General features: G+C 42.0%; 1 protein-coding gene across 1 annotated transcript in view; it reads right to left on the reverse strand.

The window, feature by feature from the left end:
- The window catches only part of ADGRA1 (adhesion G protein-coupled receptor A1), a 1,278,841-nt gene that overhangs the window by 1,000,740 nt on the left and 255,195 nt on the right, over positions 1–22,906 (reverse strand). Inside the window, exons 5-6 of the mRNA XM_082267510.1 lie at positions 22,473–22,544; positions 15,911–16,074 (exon numbers count right to left, since the gene is read on the reverse strand). Coding sequence (XP_082123636.1) covers positions 15,911–16,074; positions 22,473–22,544 — 236 coding nt within the window. The remainder of the gene's footprint in view (positions 1–15,910; positions 16,075–22,472; positions 22,545–22,906) is intronic.

Here is a 22,906-nt window from a genome sequence, read left to right on the forward strand (position 1 = left end):
GGTGTGAACCGAACAGGGGGGTGTTCTGCCCATCCCTTATTTTTAGAACATTTTTTAACTTGGTGAGGAAAAAGAACACTTTGTTGCAGCCCTTTTTAGCAGGACCGTGTATTCCTCTGCACACAATGTTGCAAAGTTAATAATAAAAGTGAAAGTATACCTTTTGCTATATCCTAAGTAACACGGTTATTTTAACTTTCCCGTGGACAAGATACATCTCTAGGAGAAATATGCTTTTGTCACAGGTTTTGGAATTGTAAGCGTAGTGTTTGCTTGTATTTTTAATATGTGATAAAAGCTAATGTACTAGGGAAAGTGCTTTTATTTATATCTGCACAAATTCATTCCCTATTGGTTCCATGGGACCCGGCATTTGTTGGAAAGGCTGTGCGGTGCTGGACAGGGCTGTACAACAGCTGGTACAGGGAGGAAAGTAAGTATTTTACCAGGCAGGGTGCACTCAAGGACGTTGGGATATTAAAGGACAACTGTACCAAATGTACAATTGTTCTTTAACCACTTCTGGACCGGAAGGGTTTACCCCCTTAATGCCCAGGCCATTTTTTGAGATACGGCACTGCATTTCTTTAACTAATAATTGCGCGGTCATGCGATGCTGTATCCCAAAAAAATAGATGTCTTTTTTTCCCCCCCACAAATAGAGCTTTCTTTTGGTAGGATTTGATTACCTCTGAGATTTTTATTTTTTGTGCTATAAAACAAGAAAAGCGTGACAATTCTGGAAAAAAAAAAACAATATTTTTTACTTTCTGCTATAAAACATTCCCAATAAAAAAAAAAATGTAAAAAATCAAATTTTTTTCATAATTTTAGGCCAATTTGTATTCTGCTACATATTTTTGCTAAAAAAAATCCCAATAAGTGTATATTGATTGGTTTGCGCTTATCGCATCTACAAACTAAAATTTATGTCATTTTTATTTGTTTATTTTTTTTTTACTAGTAATGGCGGTGATCAGCAATTTTTAGCAGGACTGCGACATTGCAGTGGACAGATCAGACACCTAACTGACATTTTTTACACTTTTGGGGGGGGGGGGGGGGGGGAGAGTGACGTTACTACAATAATCAGTGCTAAAAATCTACCTTGTTACTGTACTAATGACACTGGCAGGGAAGGGGTTAACACCAGGGGTGATCAAAGAGTTAAATGTGTCCCTAGGGGGGGTATTCTAACCGTGTGGAGAATGGGCTTGCCGAATGAACACAGAAACCTGTGTTCATTACTGACAGAACAGCGGTCTGTCGTGTTTATTACAACTACAGACCAGGTTCTGTCTCCATGGGGAGTGATCGCGGGTGCCCGACGAACCATCGCGGCTGCTGGACCCGCTGATTGGCTCCCCCTGCAGCCAATCGGCGAGTGCGCCCCCCCCCCCCCTACTAGCAGTTCCGTAAAATGACGTACAGTTATGTTGTTTCGCGGGACAAAGCAGACTTGCCGCAGTATATGTACTGCTGGCGGTCGGCAAGTGGTTAAGAAGAACTAAACGTGGGAAACCTTAGCCTTCAAACAATGCAAGGCAAGTCAGCCTGAGAATGATATAGCACTCTTTTACTTAAATCCACTTTGTCATCCATTTTCCAGCACTGTGTGGCAGCAAGGTGGCCACCACATTAGTGGTGGTGCAAGCCATCAATCTTTAGCTCCTATTTTTCTACAGCCAGCTTCCTGCTCACACCAACAATATGCTTCAGTAATTTAGAACACCAGTGGGTGGAGTATACCTGTGAAACTAAGGTTGGTCGTACATTATACAATTTTTTTATTCAACTTTCCTAGATTCCTTTAGATTTACCAAAACCATGAAATATGAGGTCAAACCTAAACACTTTCAATGTGAAAGCAGCCAGGCAGGCCCTAGCACTTCTTAGTTGAAGGTAAATCTAAAGAAAATTGAATAGGTAAATTGTACAGTTTATGGCCAGCCTGAGGCTAAGTTTTTACTTGCGTGTGGGAGGCAGTAAAAACAGGCAGTGGAGCTGCTTTTTTCCCGACCCCTTTTTTGCAAAGGCAATCAGACAGTCCGAATGCAATTAGGTCTTGCAGCAACTGCAATGCAACTGTATGCATTGCTCACGCTTTTGACAGAGTGGTGGGGGCTTTTAGGGTTAAAAAACAAGAGGTGAAGATGCAACATACTGTATTGCCTCCTCCCAATCTGTTAAATGCCCTCTGATTGCTCTTCAAATTAGGGTGACGAGAGGTCCCTGGTTTCCTTGGACAGTCCCCAGACTGAGGACATTGTCCCAGGATCAAGTCTGTCTCTGGTTTTGTCCCTGGATTGCAGGCATTTGTCCTGTGGGCGCGGCCACTGGGTCCAACTCCAGGCCGCGGTCACTGAAATCAATCTACCGATCGCCTTCTGTACAACTGCCCTGGTGGATTTTCTCCGCATTCTGAACACAGGAGGTCAGTTGCTCAGTATGGGTGCCATTGAGAGAATGCCTTGCATTTTCTAAATGAATGCAAAATGTTCTCTCACATGACAAGGTGGAAAGGCTGGGCAGTGACCTCCAATGACCTCCTGTGTTCAGAAAGCAGAAGGGCAGCAGCATGGTGCGAGACCCAGGAAGCTATAGGAGATCCCTGGAGTAGCTGCATCTACTTCTGTGATTTCCAGCTTCCAAGAACATCGGCCAGGGATGGTATATGCATAGTTACATCAAGCTGGACCAATGCAACTATGTAAAAAATATCCATACCTGGAATTCTTCTTTGAGGCATCTCCACTCTGAATGAAAGAGCATGAGATACACCTTTGGCCAGCAGCATTACCAATCTGTGGAGAGGGGAGTGTAAGATGCAGTAGCAGATTTAAAAGGACTTGACTAACAAATTAAAGCACAACTAAACCCTCCTATCCTTAACAGTCAGATAAACTGCCATCTTAGCCTCTGTTAGATCTGCAGTTACCATGGTGCTGCACGTGTGATCAGTTATGACATCAGTCATTTGATGGCTTGATACAGTATCTCACAAAAGTGAGAACACCCCTCACATTTTTGTAAATATTTTATTATATCTTCTCATGTGACAACACCGAAGAAATGACACTTTGCTACAATGTAAAGTAGTGAGAGTACAGCTTGTATAACAGTGTAAATTTGCTGTCCCCTCAAAATAACTCAACACACATCCATTAATGTCTAAACTGCTGGCAACAAAAGTGAGTACACCCCATAAGTTAAAATGTCCAAATTGGGCCCAATTAGACGTTTTCCCTCCCTGATGTGGGAGGTCATCCTGTCAGTGCTTAGACCATATGCCGCACACTGCATCAAATTGGTCTGCATGGCTGTCATCCCAGAAGGAAGCCTCTTCTAAAGATGATGCACAAGAAAGCCTGCAAACAATTTGCTGAAGAGAAGCAGACTAAGGAAATGGATTGCTAGAACCATGTCCTGTGGTCTGATGAGACCAAGATAAACTTATTTGGTACAGATGGTGTCAAGCTTGTGTGAAAGCACCCAGGTGAGGAGTACAAAGACAAGTGTGTCTTGCCTACAGTCAACCATGGTGGTGGGAGTGTCATGGTCTGGGGCTACATGAGTGCTGCTGGCACTGGTAACCATGAATGCCAACATGTCCTGTTCCATCGGACAATGGGCCGCAAGGCAGTATTCCAACATGATAACAACCCCAAACACACCTTAAGACAACCACTGCCTTGCTAAAGAAGGTGAGGGTAAAGGTGATAGACAGACCAAGCATGTCTCCAGACCTAAACCCTATTGAGCATCTATGGGGCATCCTCAAACTGAAGGTGGAGGAGCGCAAGGTCTCTAACATCCACCAGCTCCGTGATGTTATCATGGAGGAGTGGAAGAGGACTTAAGTGACAACCTGTGAAGCTCTCGTCAACTCCATGCCCAAGAGGGTTAAGGCAGTGGTGGAAGGCAGTGGTGGAAAACAATGGTGGCCACACAAAATATTGACACTTTGGGCCCAATTGGGACATTTTCATTTAGGGGTGTACTCCCTTTTGTTGGCTGTGTGTTGAATTATTTTGAGGGGACAGCAAATTCACACTGTTATACAAGCTGTACACTCACTACTTTACATTGTAGCAAAGTGTAATTTCTTCAGTATTGTCACATGAAAAGATATAATAAAATATTTACCAAAATGTGAGGGGTGTACTCACTTTTGTGAGATACTGTAGTTTAATTGAACAGGCAACGGTGACAGGTACAACTCTTAGAAACGGATAAATCATTGATTTTAGTACAAAGCCAAACTCCTGTTAACACTTTATAAGTAGTTACAGCAACACTGCTCCTCCCTTTTGGGATAAAGTTTTTACATAAAAAAATTGAAAGCTGATCATTAAAGCACCCATGCTATTTTCTGGACTCCGGGCTCAATCATGCATCTGTGAAACTTGGACATGTGACTCAAAAAATGCACCAAAATGCAACATGAGTGCATTTTGATGCCTTTTCTATAGAGTTCAATAGGAGATGCATTTATGGTGCACTTTTGAAAAACACACCAAAGATGTTGCATGCAGGACTTTGAAAAAGCACTGCACTCGCAGCACGCTGGTGTGAAGAGTGCCATAGAATTTAAGAGGAAACATTTTAAATGCATTCTCTTTTTTTACCCTAAAACACGTTTAAAAATGGATTTTTGTGAAAGAGCCCTCAGTCTGGACAGCTTGGTTTGTGAACCACTTGACCTCCATTTAAAACCCTTTAGGACCACGCCATTTTTTGCGATATGGCAAAGATTTTACTTTAACTGACAATTGAGTAGTTGTGTGACGCTGTACCCAAAAAAAATGTTGTCTTTTTTTTTTCCACAATTTGATCTTTCTTTTGGTGGTAATTGATCAACGCTGCGTTTTTATTTTTTGCGCTATAAACTTAATCAATTTAGACCAATATGTATTCTGCTACATATTTTTGTTAAAAAAAATCCCAATAAGCATATATTGATTGGTTTGCGCAAAGGTTATAGCGTCTAAAAACTATGGAATATTTTTATTTTATTTTTTTAGTAATGGTGGCAATCAGTGACTTATAGAGGGACTGTGATATTGCAGCGTACAAATCAGGATGACTAACTAACACTTTTGACACTCTTTGGGGACCAGTAATACTAATACAGTGATCGGTGCTAAAAAATAGGGGAAGGAAAAAAGTGAGGCCCGAAGCGTAGAAAATAAATTAAAAAAATAGCGTAGTGCAGGCATGACAGTCTGAAGAGTGGAGCCGAGGTAGGAAGGGGTTAACATTTTGGGTTTGGGTAGGAGGTAGAGGGCTTACCTGATTGGGGGGGGTCCTGTAGATGGGGTGGGGTCTTCTGCAGCTTAGGGAGGGGAGGGCTCAGCCCTGGCTTCCAGTGTAGCAGACGGACACGCAGGAAGCAGTTTCCCACCCACCCTCTCTGTTTCTTTTTTCTGGTCAGTTTCCTCATGGGGAGCTGCGGGATTGATGGATGTCGTGGCAGCGGGCGGTTGATGGTCTTTGCGGTTGGAAGAAAACCTAGGATAAGGAAGGGTTCGGGACCCATCGGTGGTATGTGTTCCTCTGGTGGATTCCAGTTATGGTAAAAGGTCCCGTAGTGCAACGTTGGAACATACTGTAGCTTGGAGTGCCTTCAAAGACCAACTGGCTTAGTGACTGATATGTTTCTGTCATAAGGAATGTTTTATTTTTCATGTTAATATAAGTTTTATTTTTAATAAAGAAGCTGCTACGGCCATTTGTTACTCCATTCTTGTGTGGTCTCTATTAATTGTAGGTATCAGAAGGAGGAGGGAGTGGAGTATGGGGTATGGCCTGGCAGTCATTTGCTAAGGCTGGGGACATCTGTTCTACACTGGTCAAGATCAGTGTTCCTGCTTTGCAGAAACACAGTATCAATACCTTCTCTTTTGACAGTAAGGCAATCTGCCTTGTTTACATAGGCAGATTGTTTTTCTGCCTGTGTCCTGTGTAATCGGTGGGTGACTGCCGACATCGCATCTGCGGTACCCACTGCTCGGCTTCTGCTGTGTGTGGGAGCGGATCACCGGGAGTGCAAGCGCACGCCCCAGACCTGGAAGTGTCAGATCACGTACTAGGTACGTGATCTGGCGCAGAGCAGCCGCCTTGCCACAATATACAGTATGTATGGTAGGCGGTCCACAAGTGGTTAAAGGAAGTTGCAAAATAATGGACTTACTGGCCAGATTAAAAAAATTCAATAAAGGAAAAACAAATGCAGCCATTACATCTAAGAATTTGTAAGTATAATTTTTGTTTTAGAGTTTATAATACTTTAAGGATAACGGGTGGAGCAATACAAATCATTAATGACCCCGTGGCCTCCTGTGCTTCTCAAGCATCTGGTGTATAGCACAGAGCACAGATACAGCCTAAAGTTAGAAAGCCATTTGTTTCAGAAAACATTTTATAAAAAAGAGACTTTTTTTTATTTTTTTATCCACAGTGCTTTAGAAAACAACATTTCATATAATTATCTACTTTAAAGCTTAGCTCTTGGGGGGGGGGGGCTTTATTCTTGCTGTGTGTGCCCCTTTACACTGCAAGGGTTAACTGTTTACTTTTGCTAAAATATGATGAATAAGGTGATATACTTGCCCAATTCCTTGATCACTCAAGCTTCCCCCGAAGCCCCTTCCCTTTGCTGCTTGACCAATCGCAGTTCTCTGGCGGCATCCTATAAAATGCAGAACTAGCAGTCCTGCATTGTATGTGAGATCGCAAGGTGCCTGCCTGCAGTACAGTGAGACATCACTTGCACTCTGTTGCAAGCATATACATTTATTAGTGCAAGGTCACGTTATTAAAAAAAAGACAAAGCTTTGGGGCCACGTAGGGTCCCTTTCTCAAAGTGACATAGTTACTTATAGCAACTTAAACTCCAGTTTTGTTGAGAAAAAAAAAAAAACATTCCCCTCTGGGTGATCTATGTGCAGGAATTTTAACAAACTTTGTTGCACATTCCTACCTTTTGTTATTCTGAAGAAAGAGCTGTTTGTCTGTGTCCATGTGAAAAGTGAATCTAATGGGATTGGTTTCATAATTATCGATCAGCTGTTGCACCTGCAGGGCTCTAATGAGGAAAATTGGACAATTGCAGGGTCTGCATTCCATTAGATGTGATTTCTTACTGGAAGTACTTCACCAAAAATGACATTTTTGTTGCAGGGGATGCCGGAAATCTGACTTGAACCTTAGAGCAGACTTCTGGGTAAATCAGGGAGCTAATCACACAAGCAGGAAATTATGTTTCTAGGAGGCGTTCTGTACACATTCTGGGTACGGAATACCTCCAGGCAGCCAGATTGCATTGCATTTTACAGAAAATTACAGATTGAAAAGGAAAGGTCATTTTAATAACATTCAACTACACTATGACTTGTGTCACAACTGTATACACTTTATTATTGTAATGGAACCGCAACCCACACTGTACTTGTGGACTTCCGTCAGTCTATGGCTTCCTCCCGTCGTGAACATAGATATCAGATTTTCCAGCCGCCCCCATACAAAGCTAGCCGACAGCTTAGCTTGTACTGGAATCTTCTCCTTTATTGAACAGTTTCACACATGAGCACATCCCCCTCCTGATCAGATTACCACAAATAGGTCAGGGGTTGCCTGATTACATTATCATATGCAGATGAAATTGTATACAGAAAAAGAATTAACCTGAACTAAGTATCTAGCTATCTGCACAGAACAATATGTGAGTTCATTAACATTTAACAATGGAACTGACAGGCTTAACAGAATACATGTCTCACCTCAATACACAAACAATAGGGAGAGCCTGTCTCTGACAATGAAGTTCAATACACATTATCATAAGTAAACACAGAACCCATTTGGAGTTTTGCTATAGGAAGGGACTACGCATGGCCTCAAAATGTCTTATTTGACTAACATTACATTGCACTATTAAAAGGAGTGTATATGTGCTGGTGATATCTCATTGTTTTTACTGCGATTTTTGCGGCGCCATTCATTACAGTCACTACAACACCCATCTATTACCAAGGTTGAACCATTATTACCACTCAAAAGGATCTTCCTTTGATTGCATGCCTACAACACAGGATGCCAGAGAGTGCCTACTGATAGAAAAGTAAGGAATAACGCCAGTATACTTTATAAACCCTATTCATCATCCCGTAGAAAAGACAAGCAGTTAACCCTTGCAGTGCAGAGGGGAACACACAGCAAGGATGACAGTATTTTTCTGCCTCGAGTTCAGCTTTTCATTTTGCTTTAATTAATTTACTACCAAGGAGGTAAAATAAATTCTCATGCATCATGCATGTGGTGTTTGACCTGCTATATGATAACCTGTACATAACTGGCAGGTATAATCAGGTTAACATTCAGTGTGGGCGCCACCAGGGCTTTTATTTTTTTAGGGATGGGGTAAAGCAGTTCTGGCACCTCCAGCATTGAATGTATGGTATGTAATGACAAGGGGTTTTGGGGTGTGCTGAAGGGTCTATTGATGCTGGCTGCTAGGGAATCTATTTTTGCTGTAGGGGATTTATTTTTGCAGGGGGGAGGGGTATTGTTGCTAGTGGGGGATATATTGTTGCTAGGGGGAAATTATTGCTGAAAGGGATCTACTGTTGAGGGGTGGGGTCTATTGGTGGAGGGTCTATTGATTCTGGCTGCTGGGGGATCTATTTTTGCTGGCGGGGATCTATTTTTGAGGAGGGTCTATTGTCGCTAGTGGGAGGATCTATTGCTCCTGGGGGAAAATGATTGCTGAAAGGGATCTACTGTTGAGGGAGGGGTCTATGGCTAGAGGGTCTATATATGCTGGCTGTTGGGAATCTATTGTTGCGGGGGGGTCTATTGTTGATGGCTACAGTGGATCTATTTATGTCCTTTCTTGTTCTCATTACCAAATTCCAAACAAATTACTTAGCACCACAAAATGATACATAGTTCTGTATTCTCTAAAAAGGGACAATACTGGGAGGTGGGTAGGGGGTGGAACCAAGGAACGATGCTCAGAGGTGGGTAGGGGGCAGAGACAAATGGTAACACAAAATGGGGGAGTTCCTGCACCTATTCTCCGAGAAAAAAAAAGCCCTGGGCAGCACACATCTACAGGACCAGCAAAAAGCCTAAAAAACATAGTACAGGGAAGAACTATGAGAAATGACAAAAGAATTGTATTTATTAGAACTAAGAAAAAGACAAATCAGCAAAGATTATGAATGTGGTCTTGTCTGCAATAGGAACTGTGTCCTGGAGTAACCTCCCACAAAATGAATCATTTAAAAGATAAACGAACTGTTAAGATATAATTTGGACCACACACAGTGTCATTATGAGTTATGTAACCGGAAGAGATGGACAGTATTAAAAGCAGGATCCTTGAATTACACTTGGGGAATATAAAATGTAACATTTGCTCTTTGAAGAATTATTGCACAGGAAGTGATATTTTCCAGCCAGTTTTTTTTTTCTTTTTCTGGCTTTAAAGAGGTTGTAAACCTCCTAATAAAAAAATTAAAATAATAATAAAAACCTGTAAGGCAAAGGCATCATGATCTAGTATGCACTCACGGTTTTGGTGTGCTTTGTGAAAAAAAAAAAAAAAAAAAATGAAAGCGTGGTTTTGGTGTGCTTTCAGAAAGTGCATTAAAACTGTGGGACATAATAGAAGTCATAATATAAAGACATAATAGTATTGCAAAGCGCGGCTAACCTACATGAAAACCACAGGCACCCATAGTGCCCGAAAACCACACTGCATTAAGCTTACCTCTGTACTCTGTTAATTTACTACTGACCCTGGAATTCTGCTTCACTTACTACTGACCTCTAAGTCACTTCTGAGCTCTGCATCACTTACCACAGTTCAGAGGTCAGTACTAATTGAAACGGAGTTCAGAGATCAGTGCTAAGTGAGGCAGAGGTAGAGCTAGAGTGAGGCAGAGTTTAGGGGTCATTACTAAGTGATACAAAGATTAGGGGTCAGTACTAAGTGAGGCAAAGGTTAGGAGTCAATACTAAGGGAGTCAGAGGTCATTGCTAAATGAGGCAAAGGTTAGGGGTTATTACTAAGTGATTTAGAGTTCAGAGGTCAGTGCTAAGTGAGACAGAGGTTAGAGGTCAGTACTAAGTGAGTCAGAGGTCAGAGCTAAGTGAGGCACAGTTCAGAGGTTAGTGCTAAGTGAAGTGGAATTCAGCAGTCAGAGCTAAGTGAGGCAGAGGTAAGAGCCAAGTGATGCAGAGTTCAGAGGTCGGTGCTAAGTGAGGCAGAGGTCAGAGGTCAGTGCTACGTGAGGCAGAGGTCAGAGGTCAGTACTGAGTCAGAGGTCAGAGCTAAGTGAGGAACAGTTCAGAGGTTAGTGCTAAGTGAAGTGGAATTCAGCAGTCAGAGCTAAGTGAGGCAGAGTTCAGAGGTCGGTGCTAAGTAAAGAAGAGGTCAGAGGTCAGTGCTAAGTGAGGCAGAGGTCAGCGCTAGGTGGGGCAGAGTTCAGAGGTCTGTGCTAAGTGAAGTCAGGGGTCAGCAGTGACACAGAGTGCAGTAGTAAGTAACTTTCTGTCTCACCTCTGCACGAGTTACTTCTGTTGTCCTTCTTTCTGGACTCTTCACAGTACTGAATACTGCAGCTCCAACTCCTCCCCCCCCCCTTCTACTATTCCCTGGTCCAGTAGGCAGGGCTAAATTGCAGCTACTCATAGCCCCTCCCATTGGACCATGGAATAAGAGAAGGGAGAGAAGAGCCAAAGCTGCACCACCTTGAGTACTGTGAAGAGTCCCAGGGAGAAGAACAGACAGACAGACTTTCTGTGTCTCCCCTACAGCTGTGCTTGTTGCAGGCAGCTACAGAGTTAATGCTGTTTGTTTATGCTAGGGAGGGGGCAGGTGCTACAGGACGGCATGGTGGGTAGGAGGTGGGGCTATGTTTGGCTTTAGCACCCATGCTCTCCCTGTATAAAGTCAATCACTCTCAATCACAGCTCTGTCTCCCTATTCCCTGAGCTGACCCTCCCCGGAATAAACAAGTATTGTTCCCTCTGTAGCTGCCTGTAAAAAGTGCAGCTGCTGGGGAGACACAGAAAATAGGAGCCAAGTGCCAGAATGGCTCAGCGGTTAAGCATGGATTGGCGGGAGACCAGGGTTTAATTGAAATGTCAGGATGGTCATGCCCAATCCAGAGCACTTGGGAGGTATGCACAGGGGGAGATTGGGGTGTGTCCAGGCACATCTGGCACACCCCCTGTGCACGCCTGTCCTGGGACCAATTCTGTTTAATTTATTCATAAATGGTATAGAGGATGGGATAAATAGCTCAATCTCAGTTTTTGCAAACAAAACAAAAATAAGCAGGCAATAACTTTATGTCAGGATATAGAAATCTTACAGAAAGACCTGAACAAAATAATAGAGTGGGCAACTACGTAGCAAATGAGGTTTAATGTGGAGAAATGTAAAGTAAAGCACTTGGGGGATAAAAACAAACACAAACTACTCACTAAAGACAATCCAGACAGCAAACAAGTGAATAGATACCGCTCCGGGTGTCCTCTCTCCAATATACACCTCCACCCTACAAATTTGGGTGCTGGCTCTGCCTTGCGTAGCAAGTAAAGCAAAAAAGCCCTGGATGGCCGCACTCCAGATGCAACACCTTTATTGTGTTGATTAAGCACCAGACTATGGTGTGAAACGCATCAGCTGTCATTGTTGCTGTACTTGATCTCCATGTTGCTGTATGAGTTTTTTTATACACAATAAAGGTGTTGCATCTGGAGTGCGGCCATCCAGGACTTTTTTGCTTTACTTGCTACTCACTAAGGAGGGGGAATTTCTGCGGGAATCAAGGATAGAGAAAGATCTGGGGGTCCTAGTAGAAGATATACTGAGCAATAGCATGTAATTTAAAGCCACGACAAAAAGAGAGAGAAGACCAAGCGCCAATCTAAGTGTAGCAATGCAGTTGATTTATTAGCAATTAAAAGAGTATTACTCACAAACGTGCGTTAAAAACAGGCATCTCAAATAGTCCAGGGCATCTGGGCGCTATTCATCCAGGGTGTCATTCCGGATCCCTTGTGGAGCTGGCGCTGTGGGGGATGAGCGGCGATCTCCCACAAGGGATCCGGAATGACACCCTGGATGAATAGCGCCCAGATGCCCTGGACTATTTGAGATGCCTGTTTTTAACGCACGTTTGTGAGTAATACTCTTTTAATTGCTAATAAATCAACTGCATTGCTACACTTAGATTGGCGCTTGGTCTTCTCTCTCTTTTTGTCTTGGATCCATACAGGGTTGCTTCACCCTACAAAGCCTGCAGCCATCAAAGTGTCTAGCAATTCCACTGGACTCAATCATCTGCATTTTTGCCCATATCTAGATTATCGCAGCAGCTCGTGTAATCCGATTGCGCCAATCTCCCCCCCTTTTTTTCCTGCATGAATTTAAAGCCACAGCTACTAAAGCCAGCAGACTATTGGCTTGCATAAAAAGGGTGATATGCTCTAGAGATAAAACGATAATCCTGCCACTTTAAAAAAAACTCTGGTCCAGCCCCATCTGGAGTATTCTGTCCAGTTCTGGTCACCAATCCTTAGAAGGGATGTGCTGGGGCTGGAGAGAGTCCAAAGAAGGGCAACAAAACGAATTAGGGATTGCAAAAAAAAACTAAATCTGGTCTGCCACACATATTATCGAGTTGCCTCCATCCCTAATATAGTAGAAAAAAAAGAAGAGAACCAAAATGGGACTTTAAATGAAGCAAATATAAAAAAAAGATTTTTGTTCATGTGGAAACACATATAGATACCTTTGATAAACATTTATATAAATATAGACAAATACAAAAAAAGCATACAGTAAAATATACAATTCATATTGAAAATGTGGGTACATGGTTACAGGATCTAAACTAGGATCTCTGGGGATGAAAGTATTCCAATATACAGTCTTTGTTTGTCAAAAATGCATAGTCTGGTTGAATCGATTAATATAACGTATCTGAGTTGTATGTAGGCTCGATGCGTTTCTTGGACCTCCGTCCATTCATCAGGGGCATTGGATACATATAATGTATCTAAAAAAGGGGGAAAGGGATTTATACATTGTTGCACCAGAACATCAAAAAAGATTGAAAAAATATCAAATTGAGAGTCTGTACAGAAATCTTTGCTAATATTGTTCACTTGGTCTTTATCTTCCCTCCCCATTCTCCTTTCTCCCACTACCCCTATTGACACTTTTCACATGTTCTATTTAATCTACACTCTTTGGGCACTCCTTTTGGATCAGTTTATCTATCCCAACGTATTTTCCCATTATACAGATTCTATAACTGTCCCATACTCAATATTTCTCATGTATATTTTTAGATCTTCTCTGATCCAAAGGTGCCTCATTGTCACCTTCAGGAATGTCACTCTGGAGATCTGCTTTTTGCTTTGACTGTGGTTCCACCATCCCCTTTGCGCCGGGTGACCGTCTGGGCCTCAGCCCCGGGGAGACCATGCCTATGACGCCTTCACTTTCCCCTCTGAGTTTGGGTTTCTTTTCTCTCTAGACAAATTGACCTTTGAGATAATTAAGGTAAAGATTTCTGTACAGACTCTCAATTTGATATTTTTTCAATCTTTTTTGATGTTCTGGTGCAACAATGTATAGATCCCTTTCCCCCTTTTTTAGATACATTATATGTATCCAATGCTCCTGATAAATGGACGGAGGTCCAAGAAACGCGTCGAGCCTACATACAACTCTACAACTAAAATACAACGTTATTTTAATCGATTCAACCAGACTATGCATTTTTGACAAACAAAGACTGGATATTGGAATACTTTCATCCCCAGAGATCCTATTTTAGATCCTGTAACCATGTACCTACATTTTCAATATGAATTGTATATTTTACTGTATGCTTTTTTTGTATTTGTCTATATTTATATAAATGTTTATCAAAAAGGTATCTATATGTGTTTCCAATCATGAACAAAATTTTATTTTTATATTTGCCTCATTTAAAGTCCCATATTGGTTCTCTTTTTTCTAATTAGGGGATTGGAGGACCTCAATTATGAGGAGCGACTACAAGCATTACATTTATTTTCGCTGGAGAAGAGACGCCTGAGAGGGGACATAATAGCGATTTAATGGTAATCCCAGCATAGGAAAAAACTCTCTTACAGAGAGTGTAAGAGGACACGTGGCCACACAATGAGATTGGAGGAGAGGCAGTTTAGCCTAAAGCCCCGTACCGATGGTCGGCTTACAAATGTTCCTCTTTTCTCCCCGGGATGTCGGTGTCTGCTGAAAAGTGCAAAGACAGCACAAGGACAGCACAAGAATTTTGTCCGCCGACTGCAGAAGTGATGTCATGTAATGGTTAACTTTCCCTGTGTTTTCTATTTTCTGAGCATGCCCAGTCTTGCAAATCTGCGGTCTGTCGGCCGAATTGTGTACTGACAGGCGAACAATCGTCCGTTCTGGTGTCGGCATACAAATATTTTCATGTTTGCACGAAAGACTTTTGTCCGCAGATTGTGCGCAGACATCTGTCGGAGGCACCATACTAACACGCGTACAATCGGCAGATCCTTCGTCCACCGACGTTTGTATGCCGACGATCGGTACGTGTGTACGGGCCTTTAGGGCTCTTTCACACGGGCGTTCCGTGTGTCCGTTTTTCATCCCATCCGTTTGCGGATGAAAAACGGACATAATGTATCTCTATGTAAATACGGATGTCAGAGGATGATCATCCTCTGACATCCGTTTTTTGTCAGTTCAGTTCAGTTCAGTTCAGTTTTTTTGAACGGAGGAGAACCCTATTTTTTCTTCCTTTCAAAAAAAACGGAACTGAAGCAAAAACGGATGTCAGTGGTGTCATCCGCAGACATCCGTTTTTACATAGACATGCATTATGTCAGTTTTTCATCCGCAAACGGATGGGATGAAAAACGGACATACGGACCGGATGACACAAGTGTCATCCGTGTCCGTTACAAAAAAAAAAAAAAAAAGGACCTGATCGGGCAAAAAAAAAAGGAACGCCCGTGTGAAAGAACCCTTAGGGGTTTTTCACTGTCAGGGCGGTAAGAGTGTGAAACTCACTTCCACAATTGGCGGTATCAGTGGGGGGTATTAATACTTTTAAAAGACTCTTGGATGTGCATCTTAAAGAACACAATATACAGGGATATGGGAAATGACGATCACTGACACATACACACCTACACAGGTTGAACTGATTGGGCTATTGTCTTTATTTAACCTTAACTACTATGTTACCATGTGAGGTACTGCCACAATCATTCGAGCGAGAGCAATAATTCTAGCTTTAAACCTCCTCTGTTGCTCTAAGAGTCCATTTAGACTAGCACGACACGACTTTGGGGGGCGACCTGTGAAGTCGCGTGCACAGCGACTTCGGCGCGACTTGCAGAGATTTCACATAATGGAAGTCTATGCAAGTCGCTCCGAGGTCGCCCCAAAGTAGTACAGGACCCTTTTTCTAAGTCGGAGCGACTTGTGTCGCTCCTATTAGAATGGGTCCTGTGCTAAGCAATGGACCGCGACTTGTCAGGCTGACAAGTCGCCTGACAAGTCGCCCTAATGTGAATGGACTCTAAACATGTAACCTTGAAATGTTTTTAAAGCGTTGCCTATGAAGATTTTCAAGTACTGTCGTTTGTTGTCATTCCAAGAGCGTGCGCAATCTTAAAGCATGACATGTTAGGTATCAATAGCTATTTACTCAGCGTTTCATCATCTTTCACATTACACAAAAATATTAGGGTAACTATTGTGTTTGTTTTTTTTTTAAATTCAATAAAGTGTATTTAAAGTTATTTAATTAATTTATTTATTTATAAAGTCCCTTTAACTCTTATAATCAAGCTGAAATTTACTTACCACATGTCAACTGGTTCTCTTGTAAGGCATGAAATTCGAGCCTCTGGACGCTAATCGGATGTTCACAGACAGTGTCATCACTGATACGAACCGATGAAGATGCCGCCCATTTCAAGACCCATTTAATGTTGCAGTCACAGATGAGGGATTCACTACCGAAGAATCTATACAGATGACATACATATGATTCAAGGAGAACACCAGGAAAATAGATAATAATGTGTTTATATTTTCTAATAATTTATTAACATTACTATTAACATGGGCATTTTTTTCTTTTTTTTTTTAATAACACCTAATCTTTAATACCCAGGCCCAGATTTTATTTAACTTTTTTACTTACCTTATCTCTGGAGCACAGATCTTATCTTGTTTGCCCCTGCGATGTCACCACAGGGGCTGTTGAGTTTTCAGCGACAAAGCTAGGAGATGGCATCCACAATGGTTCCCTGTGCAACCTCCAACTGATGCAGGGTGGCCTGCAGAGGAGCACTAACTCTTTAACACACATAGGGATGAGATTCAGGTATGGGACTAACATGAGTTTGAAGCAAACCCAGCACTGTATATGTACACGGACCTGTCAAACTAAAGCACAGTTCATCACCATAGCAACCAACTACCACAAATGTCCTTTCTGGCCTTTGAATTTGAGTCAGCTGACTTACATTGGGGTGATTGGATAAGCCAGCCCCCAGACCATATAAGGTTTGGTTGCCAGCAGCCATATTGATGTGATAGTGAAAGCATAGTGCTGCGGATAATGTGCATAGGGACAGATTGGTGTGTATGCTGTGCATTTTTAGGAATTGGGGGCTCGCGGAAGGAAGAAGGTTTTTATATTTGATCAATAGATAGCTCTTCAATTACTAACACCTTAAAGCGGAGTTCCAGCCTCAAAAATTTTTTCTAGATAAAAATACCCCCGGGACAGCAATGATAGCCTCTGAACTGTCCAGGGTTCACTTACCTTTTAGAATAAATACTTACCTTGAAAATTTATTGTCCAGTGCTGCCATCTCAGGTGTGGGCAGCTGAAGCCAGGGCGTCCTCTTTGGTCCCAGAATGCCCTGCACCTGCCCCCCTCGTCAATTCCGGTGCAGGCGCGTCATCTCTGCACAGCTTTTGGGCATGCCCAGAAGCTGTTTAGCAGGGAATAACGCGCCTGCACCGGAAGTGACGAGAGGGGCCGATGCAGGCGCATTGACTCCTGGGAGCGATGATGCCAGGAGTCAATGAAAGCAGGAAGAGGCGGCTGAAGAGGGAGGAAGTGGAAGGAAGGTAAGTATATTTTCTTCAAAAACAAGGTAGGTAAATGGGGAAAAAAAAAAAATAATAAAAAAAAAAAAATCGGGATTATCCAATTCTTTTTTAGGTGATTTTCAGCAAGCAGATGGGCCGAAGTTGTTTTTGAGGCCGGAACTCCGCTTTAAATACTTTTTATTATTTTTAAATTAAAGGAGTACTTGTTTTTTAGTTGCAGGTGTTACTGTCAGAATTCACAGTCCTAGCTGGTGGGTGTGTGTGGATTCCCATATCCACCTCATTTATGTGGATGGAAGCATTGTTTATTTTGGTAAGTCTGCTTGCTACGCAGAAAAAATAAATAAAAATCTGGCAGGGTATGGCCAGCTTTACTTTGCAAATACTGTAAGGCTCCATTCACACCTGAGCGTATCATTTTCAGGTGTTTTTTTTTTAGGCTCTTTTCAGGCATTTTTTGCCGGTATTTGGAGGCAGGCATTGACATCTAACAAAAATGCTTGTAATATGCCAAAAAAAGAAGCTCATGTACTTTTTTGAGTTCAGGCGTTTTGCTTCAGGTGACAAAACGCTCTGATGTGAACAGGGGCCATTGAAACTAATGGGATTTTGCTTGTTGGGCGTTTTGAGATTTCAGGGATGAGCGTTTTACGAGCTGAAATACGCTCAGGTGTGAACAGGGCCTTAGGGTACCATCCTGTAGCCCTAGGGACTGCATAGGGAGACAATGCTGTAACAGTTCCACTGAAGGATTATGAGCATTGTCACCCCTTACTAGCAGAATCGCCGTGGTAATTTATCTATCTTAAGGCTAAGTTCACGTGTAGGCGTTTTGGGGCGTTTTTCAGCTCTAGGATCAGCTCAAAAAATGCCCAACAAGACAAATCCTATTCATTTCAATAGCCCCTGTTCAATTCTGAGCGTTTTGACATTTTAAGCAAAACGCCCAACGCTCAAAAAAGTACATGAGCTTCTTTTTGGGCAGATTACAGGCGTTTTTAATTTTTTTCCATTGGTTACTAGTCAACCTAAAAACGCCCATAAAAACGCCTAAAAAACGCCTGTAAATAGCAACGCCAAGATGTGAACGTAGCCTAACAAATTACTATATTTAAAAACAAACCTATTGCAAAAAAGGCCATGCATAAAATTGTTTGTCTATCATTCTACTTTAAAACCAGAAAAAAATGTTAAACTCAAGCTCTGTAAGACAAAAAACAATCCCTTCCAAATAGATTATATACATTGTAAGGTTTCTATGAAATATTATTGCAGATTCCTACCTTTCTCTATCTGGAAGTTGCTGCTTGTTTAACCTTGTCCCTTCTCACACTGATTCCTGCATAGGATGGTCTGCCTTAATTATGATCACCTGGTACAGTCTCTGTGAGACTGAGAAAAGCTGCAGCCTTTTAGATGAAGATAAACCTGAGGCCTCGGCTATTCACATACATTACTATGCCCTTTTTAATGCACTGACAGTGCACACTTGTGAATGGGTGCATTCAGGCCTCGTGCACGCTGGACGTTTTTACAGCGGCTGTTTTTCGGCGTCAGATGTTTTTTCTACAGCTAATAAACGCCCCAGCATGTTATCCTATGTGTCCATGCAAACATAGGCTGTTAGCAGTTTTTGGCGGGGGCAGTTTCTTGCTGTAAAAAAAAAAAAAAAAAAAGAAGGGAAAACTAGTGGGTTTTCAGTGGCATTTTTAAGCTGTAAAAACGCTCTAACGTTGATAAACGCCAAAAAACGCTGCTAACTGGCTTTTTTTTTTTTATGCTTTTTTATTCCATTGCTTTTTTTTTAAATCCTGGGTTCTGTTTTGAGGTGTTGCTCATGGTTCACACTGGTGCATGCTGAACACCGCATGTGATTTGCACCAAAAACGTACAGTGTTCCTGTGCACATCACATGTGATGTCTGTGCGATGCGATTTGAGCCATATAGTTTGTATGGCTCAAATTGCATCACATTTGCACCAAAATGTTGTAGGACCCTTTTTTCCCCACAACTAATCGCATTGCATGGGTGTGAACACCCATGTGATGCAATTCTGGCAAGCACACTGCATTTTGCAATCTGCTTTGGGGCATCGTTAATGGAACATTAATTTTCATTGTGCCAATTTGGCATGTGAATTTTCATGTTGAATCGCATGTCAAATCGGAGCCTAATGCCGACAACGGCACCGGTTCACACTGAGGTCGGTTTTGAAATCATTCAGCTGAACGCGCACGATTTCAAACTCTTATGTCAGTGCGACTTTGGGGGCCATTTGACAGACATCTGTACTGGTTCATGCACAGATGTCTATCGAAATCATCCTGAAGTCGCCAAAAGTAGTGCAGAAACTACTTTTGGGAATTGGTGCGGCGGCGCAAAGTCAGGGTTGCACCAATTTGCACAGTGACGTTGCCGGCAATAGGCTATGATTTGGCTTGCGATTTGACATGTCAAATCTGCCCGATGTGAACTGGGGCTTAACCACTTTATGTCTGCTCACATTGCTGCTACTGCAGCAATGTAGCTCGTTATCGTCCAGCGATGTACACCTACGTCGCTGGACTCCTCCCCTTGTGGGCGGCGCGCGCGCGCCGCCGGAGGCTCGCTCCCGCTGTGTTCAGTCACAGCGGGAGTGGGGCCAGGGGAGGAGCTGCTGCTCTTCCCCGATCGTCGGGGAATTGAGTCTGGAGATCCGCCCGCTTGTGTAAACAAAGCGGGCGGATCTCCTAAGTGACAAATCTGTGCCTGTGTCACTCAGTCACCTCCCCCCACACATGTTACCACAGTTTGTGCATTACTGCAACACATTAAGGGCTGGTTCATACCACAGTTTCTGTGTCCTGGATGTGTTTCTCTAGGTGTTCTTTATGCATTTTTCATGTGTTCCAGTGCATTCTTTTCCCTCTTTTTTCCCCCTTCATCTCTGTTGAGAACATGTGAGGTCCGGGGCATTTTTGATACATTTTGCCACATTCCAGATGTGTTCCATGAAGAAAAAAATGCAGCATGTTCTATTTTGTTGACTGCACTGTAAAGCACTAAACTAGTGTGAGCTAGGGCCATTGGAATCCATGTTAACCACTTGCCGACTGGTCACATTGACTGTACTGTGGCAAAGTGGCTCGTTCCCGTCCAGCGACGTAGACCTACGTCGCTGGACTCCTCCCCTTGTGGGCGGCGCTCGCACGCTGCCGGAGGCTCGCTCCCGCTGTATTCAGTCACAGCGGGAGTCGAGCCAGGGGACGAGCAGCGGCGATCGCCGATGCTCTTTCCCGATCGTCGGGGAATCAAGTTTGGAGATCCGCCCGCTTGTGTAAACAAAGCGGGCGGATCTCCTAAGTGACAAACAGTGACAGATTGCAGGGTTCAGCATAGCTGAACTTGCGATCTGTGCCTGTGTCACTCAGTCACCTCCCCCCACACACGTTAGTAAGCACCAGGCATACATTAACCCCTCCCTCTCCAATAAAATTAACCCCTTCCCTGCCAGTGTCATTTTTACAGTAACAGTGCATATATATAGCACTGATTACTGTAGTAATGTCACTGGTACCCCCAAAAGTGTCAAAAATGTCAGTCAAGGGTCCGATCTGTCCGCCGCAATGTCGTAGTCCCGCAAAAAAAAAATTGCAGATCACCGCCATTACTCGTTAAAAAAAAAAACACCAAAAATGACAGAAATCTTTCCCTTAGTTAGTAAACGCAATAACTTTTGCGCAAACCAATCAAAATACGCTTATTGTGATTTTTTTTTACCAAACCTAAGTAGCAGAAAACAAATTGGCCAAAAATTTTAAAAAATTTTGATTTTTACATTTTTTTGGGAGGGAATTTCATATAAAAAAATGTGAAAAATATTGTTATTTTTTCAAAATTCCCGCTATTTTTTTGTTTATAGCGCAAAAAGTAAAAATCGCACAAAAAAAGGACGTAAATTTTGTTTGGGTACGGTGTTGCCTGACCGCGCAATTGTCAGTTAAAGTCACACAGTGCCGAATCGCAAAAAGTGGCCTGGACGTAAGACAGCAAAATCCTCTGGTGGTAAAGTGGTTAAACACGTACCACAAAATACAGCCATACAGCCATGTTAAACACTGTCCATGAGCCTTTGATTCAGAATAAAAATGCACTGGGCTGCATCTGCTGTAAACTATCCCATATGGGAATTGGTTTTAGAGTATCTAAACAAAAATAGAGCTCCTATTGCAGGGGATGCCTAAAAATTGACTTTTATCAGTGCAAATGTTTGGGAAAAGCACTGCTAAACCACGAGGAAATATCTACACCAACTGTGCAAAGAACACATGGAAACTGATATATAGGGAACAATTACTTACATTTTTTGCCAACTTTAGTCTCTGCTTACTAAAATGGAAAGGATTTTACCTACATTGAAATACAAAATTGCTTGTGTTTCGAATACATTACCTCTGATTTGCTCCTAGGTGAGGTCGAGTAGCCCAAATCTCACAAGATAATCCGGCAATGTGGTGCAGCATATTTTCTTGAGATTTGGGCTGCTCATCACTCCCCAGGATCTAATCTGCAGGAGGATGACATTAACCCCTACACTTCTGAACACAAGGATAGGTATTTTGTAACTATTTGCCCCCAACAGATTTTATTATTTTCACGGTTTCATGCAGCAATTCAAAATCCTTTAAAATGCTGATACATATTGCCCTTAAAATGCATAATTTATTAAAAATAAAACCCGACTTTAAATAGAATAATGTTTCCTATGGGGGGATAGTTATTTGCAATGAACTGCAAAACTATTGTTTTTTTTATTATTATTATTATTTTTTAAAAAAAAACAAAGAGCAGAAAGATAAACAAATCATGAAACGAGTATAATCAAAAAAGGGAACAGCTTTGCAAAGACAGAACATTGCAATGATTTGCTGTATTTGGTATGTATGCAATTGTTGTATGAAATACATAAGGGCTAGTTCTCTGGCATCACAGTCCTTGCTGTCTCTCTGAAAGGTGATCTGCTGCAAATCACTTTTCAGAGGGTGGTTGACAGGCGGCTGGGAGGCGATATGTCACCTCTTTACTGCCTGCTTGAACCCTAAAAAGGCTGAAGCACCGCAGTTTAACCACCCCCCCTGGCAGCAGATCTAAACAAGCCCTACATTAGCAATCAGCTTTTAGCATTCAGCAACTTAGTATTTATAAAGCTTGAAGCCCAATTTAAAGCAGTATTAATCTCAAAAACAAAAATTTACAGGTACCATATAAATATAGTTCTTTCACCTTTTAGGTATACATAAGTTTATATGCAGTACTCACATGACTTTTAGTGATGAAAGTGCGTTGAAAAGACCACGTTCCAGTGTTGAAAAAATATTTCCTGCTAAATTACTGCATGTGAAAAAGAGCAAACATTGAAATTACACAGTGTTAACATTTTGATTGAAGAATATACATGTGCATCTCAAAAAATTAGAATATCATCAAAAAGTTAATTTCAGTATTTTACAAAGTGATTTTAAAAAGTGAAACTCATATATTTTATATAGATGCATTACACACAGAGATATATATTTCAAGTATTTCTTTCTTTTAATGTTGATGATTATGGCTTACAGCTAGTGAAAACCCAAAATTCAGTATCTCAGAAAATCTGAATATTACATAAAACCAAATAAAAACAAAAAATGGATTTTTAACACAGAAATGTTGGCTTACTTAAAGTATGTCCATGTACAGTAAAGAATGCACTA

The sequence above is a fragment of the Pelophylax lessonae genome (genome assembly GCF_965119305.1).
Source record: "Pelophylax lessonae genome assembly, chromosome: 9".
NCBI classification, from domain to species: domain Eukaryota; kingdom Metazoa; phylum Chordata; class Amphibia; order Anura; family Ranidae; genus Pelophylax; species Pelophylax lessonae.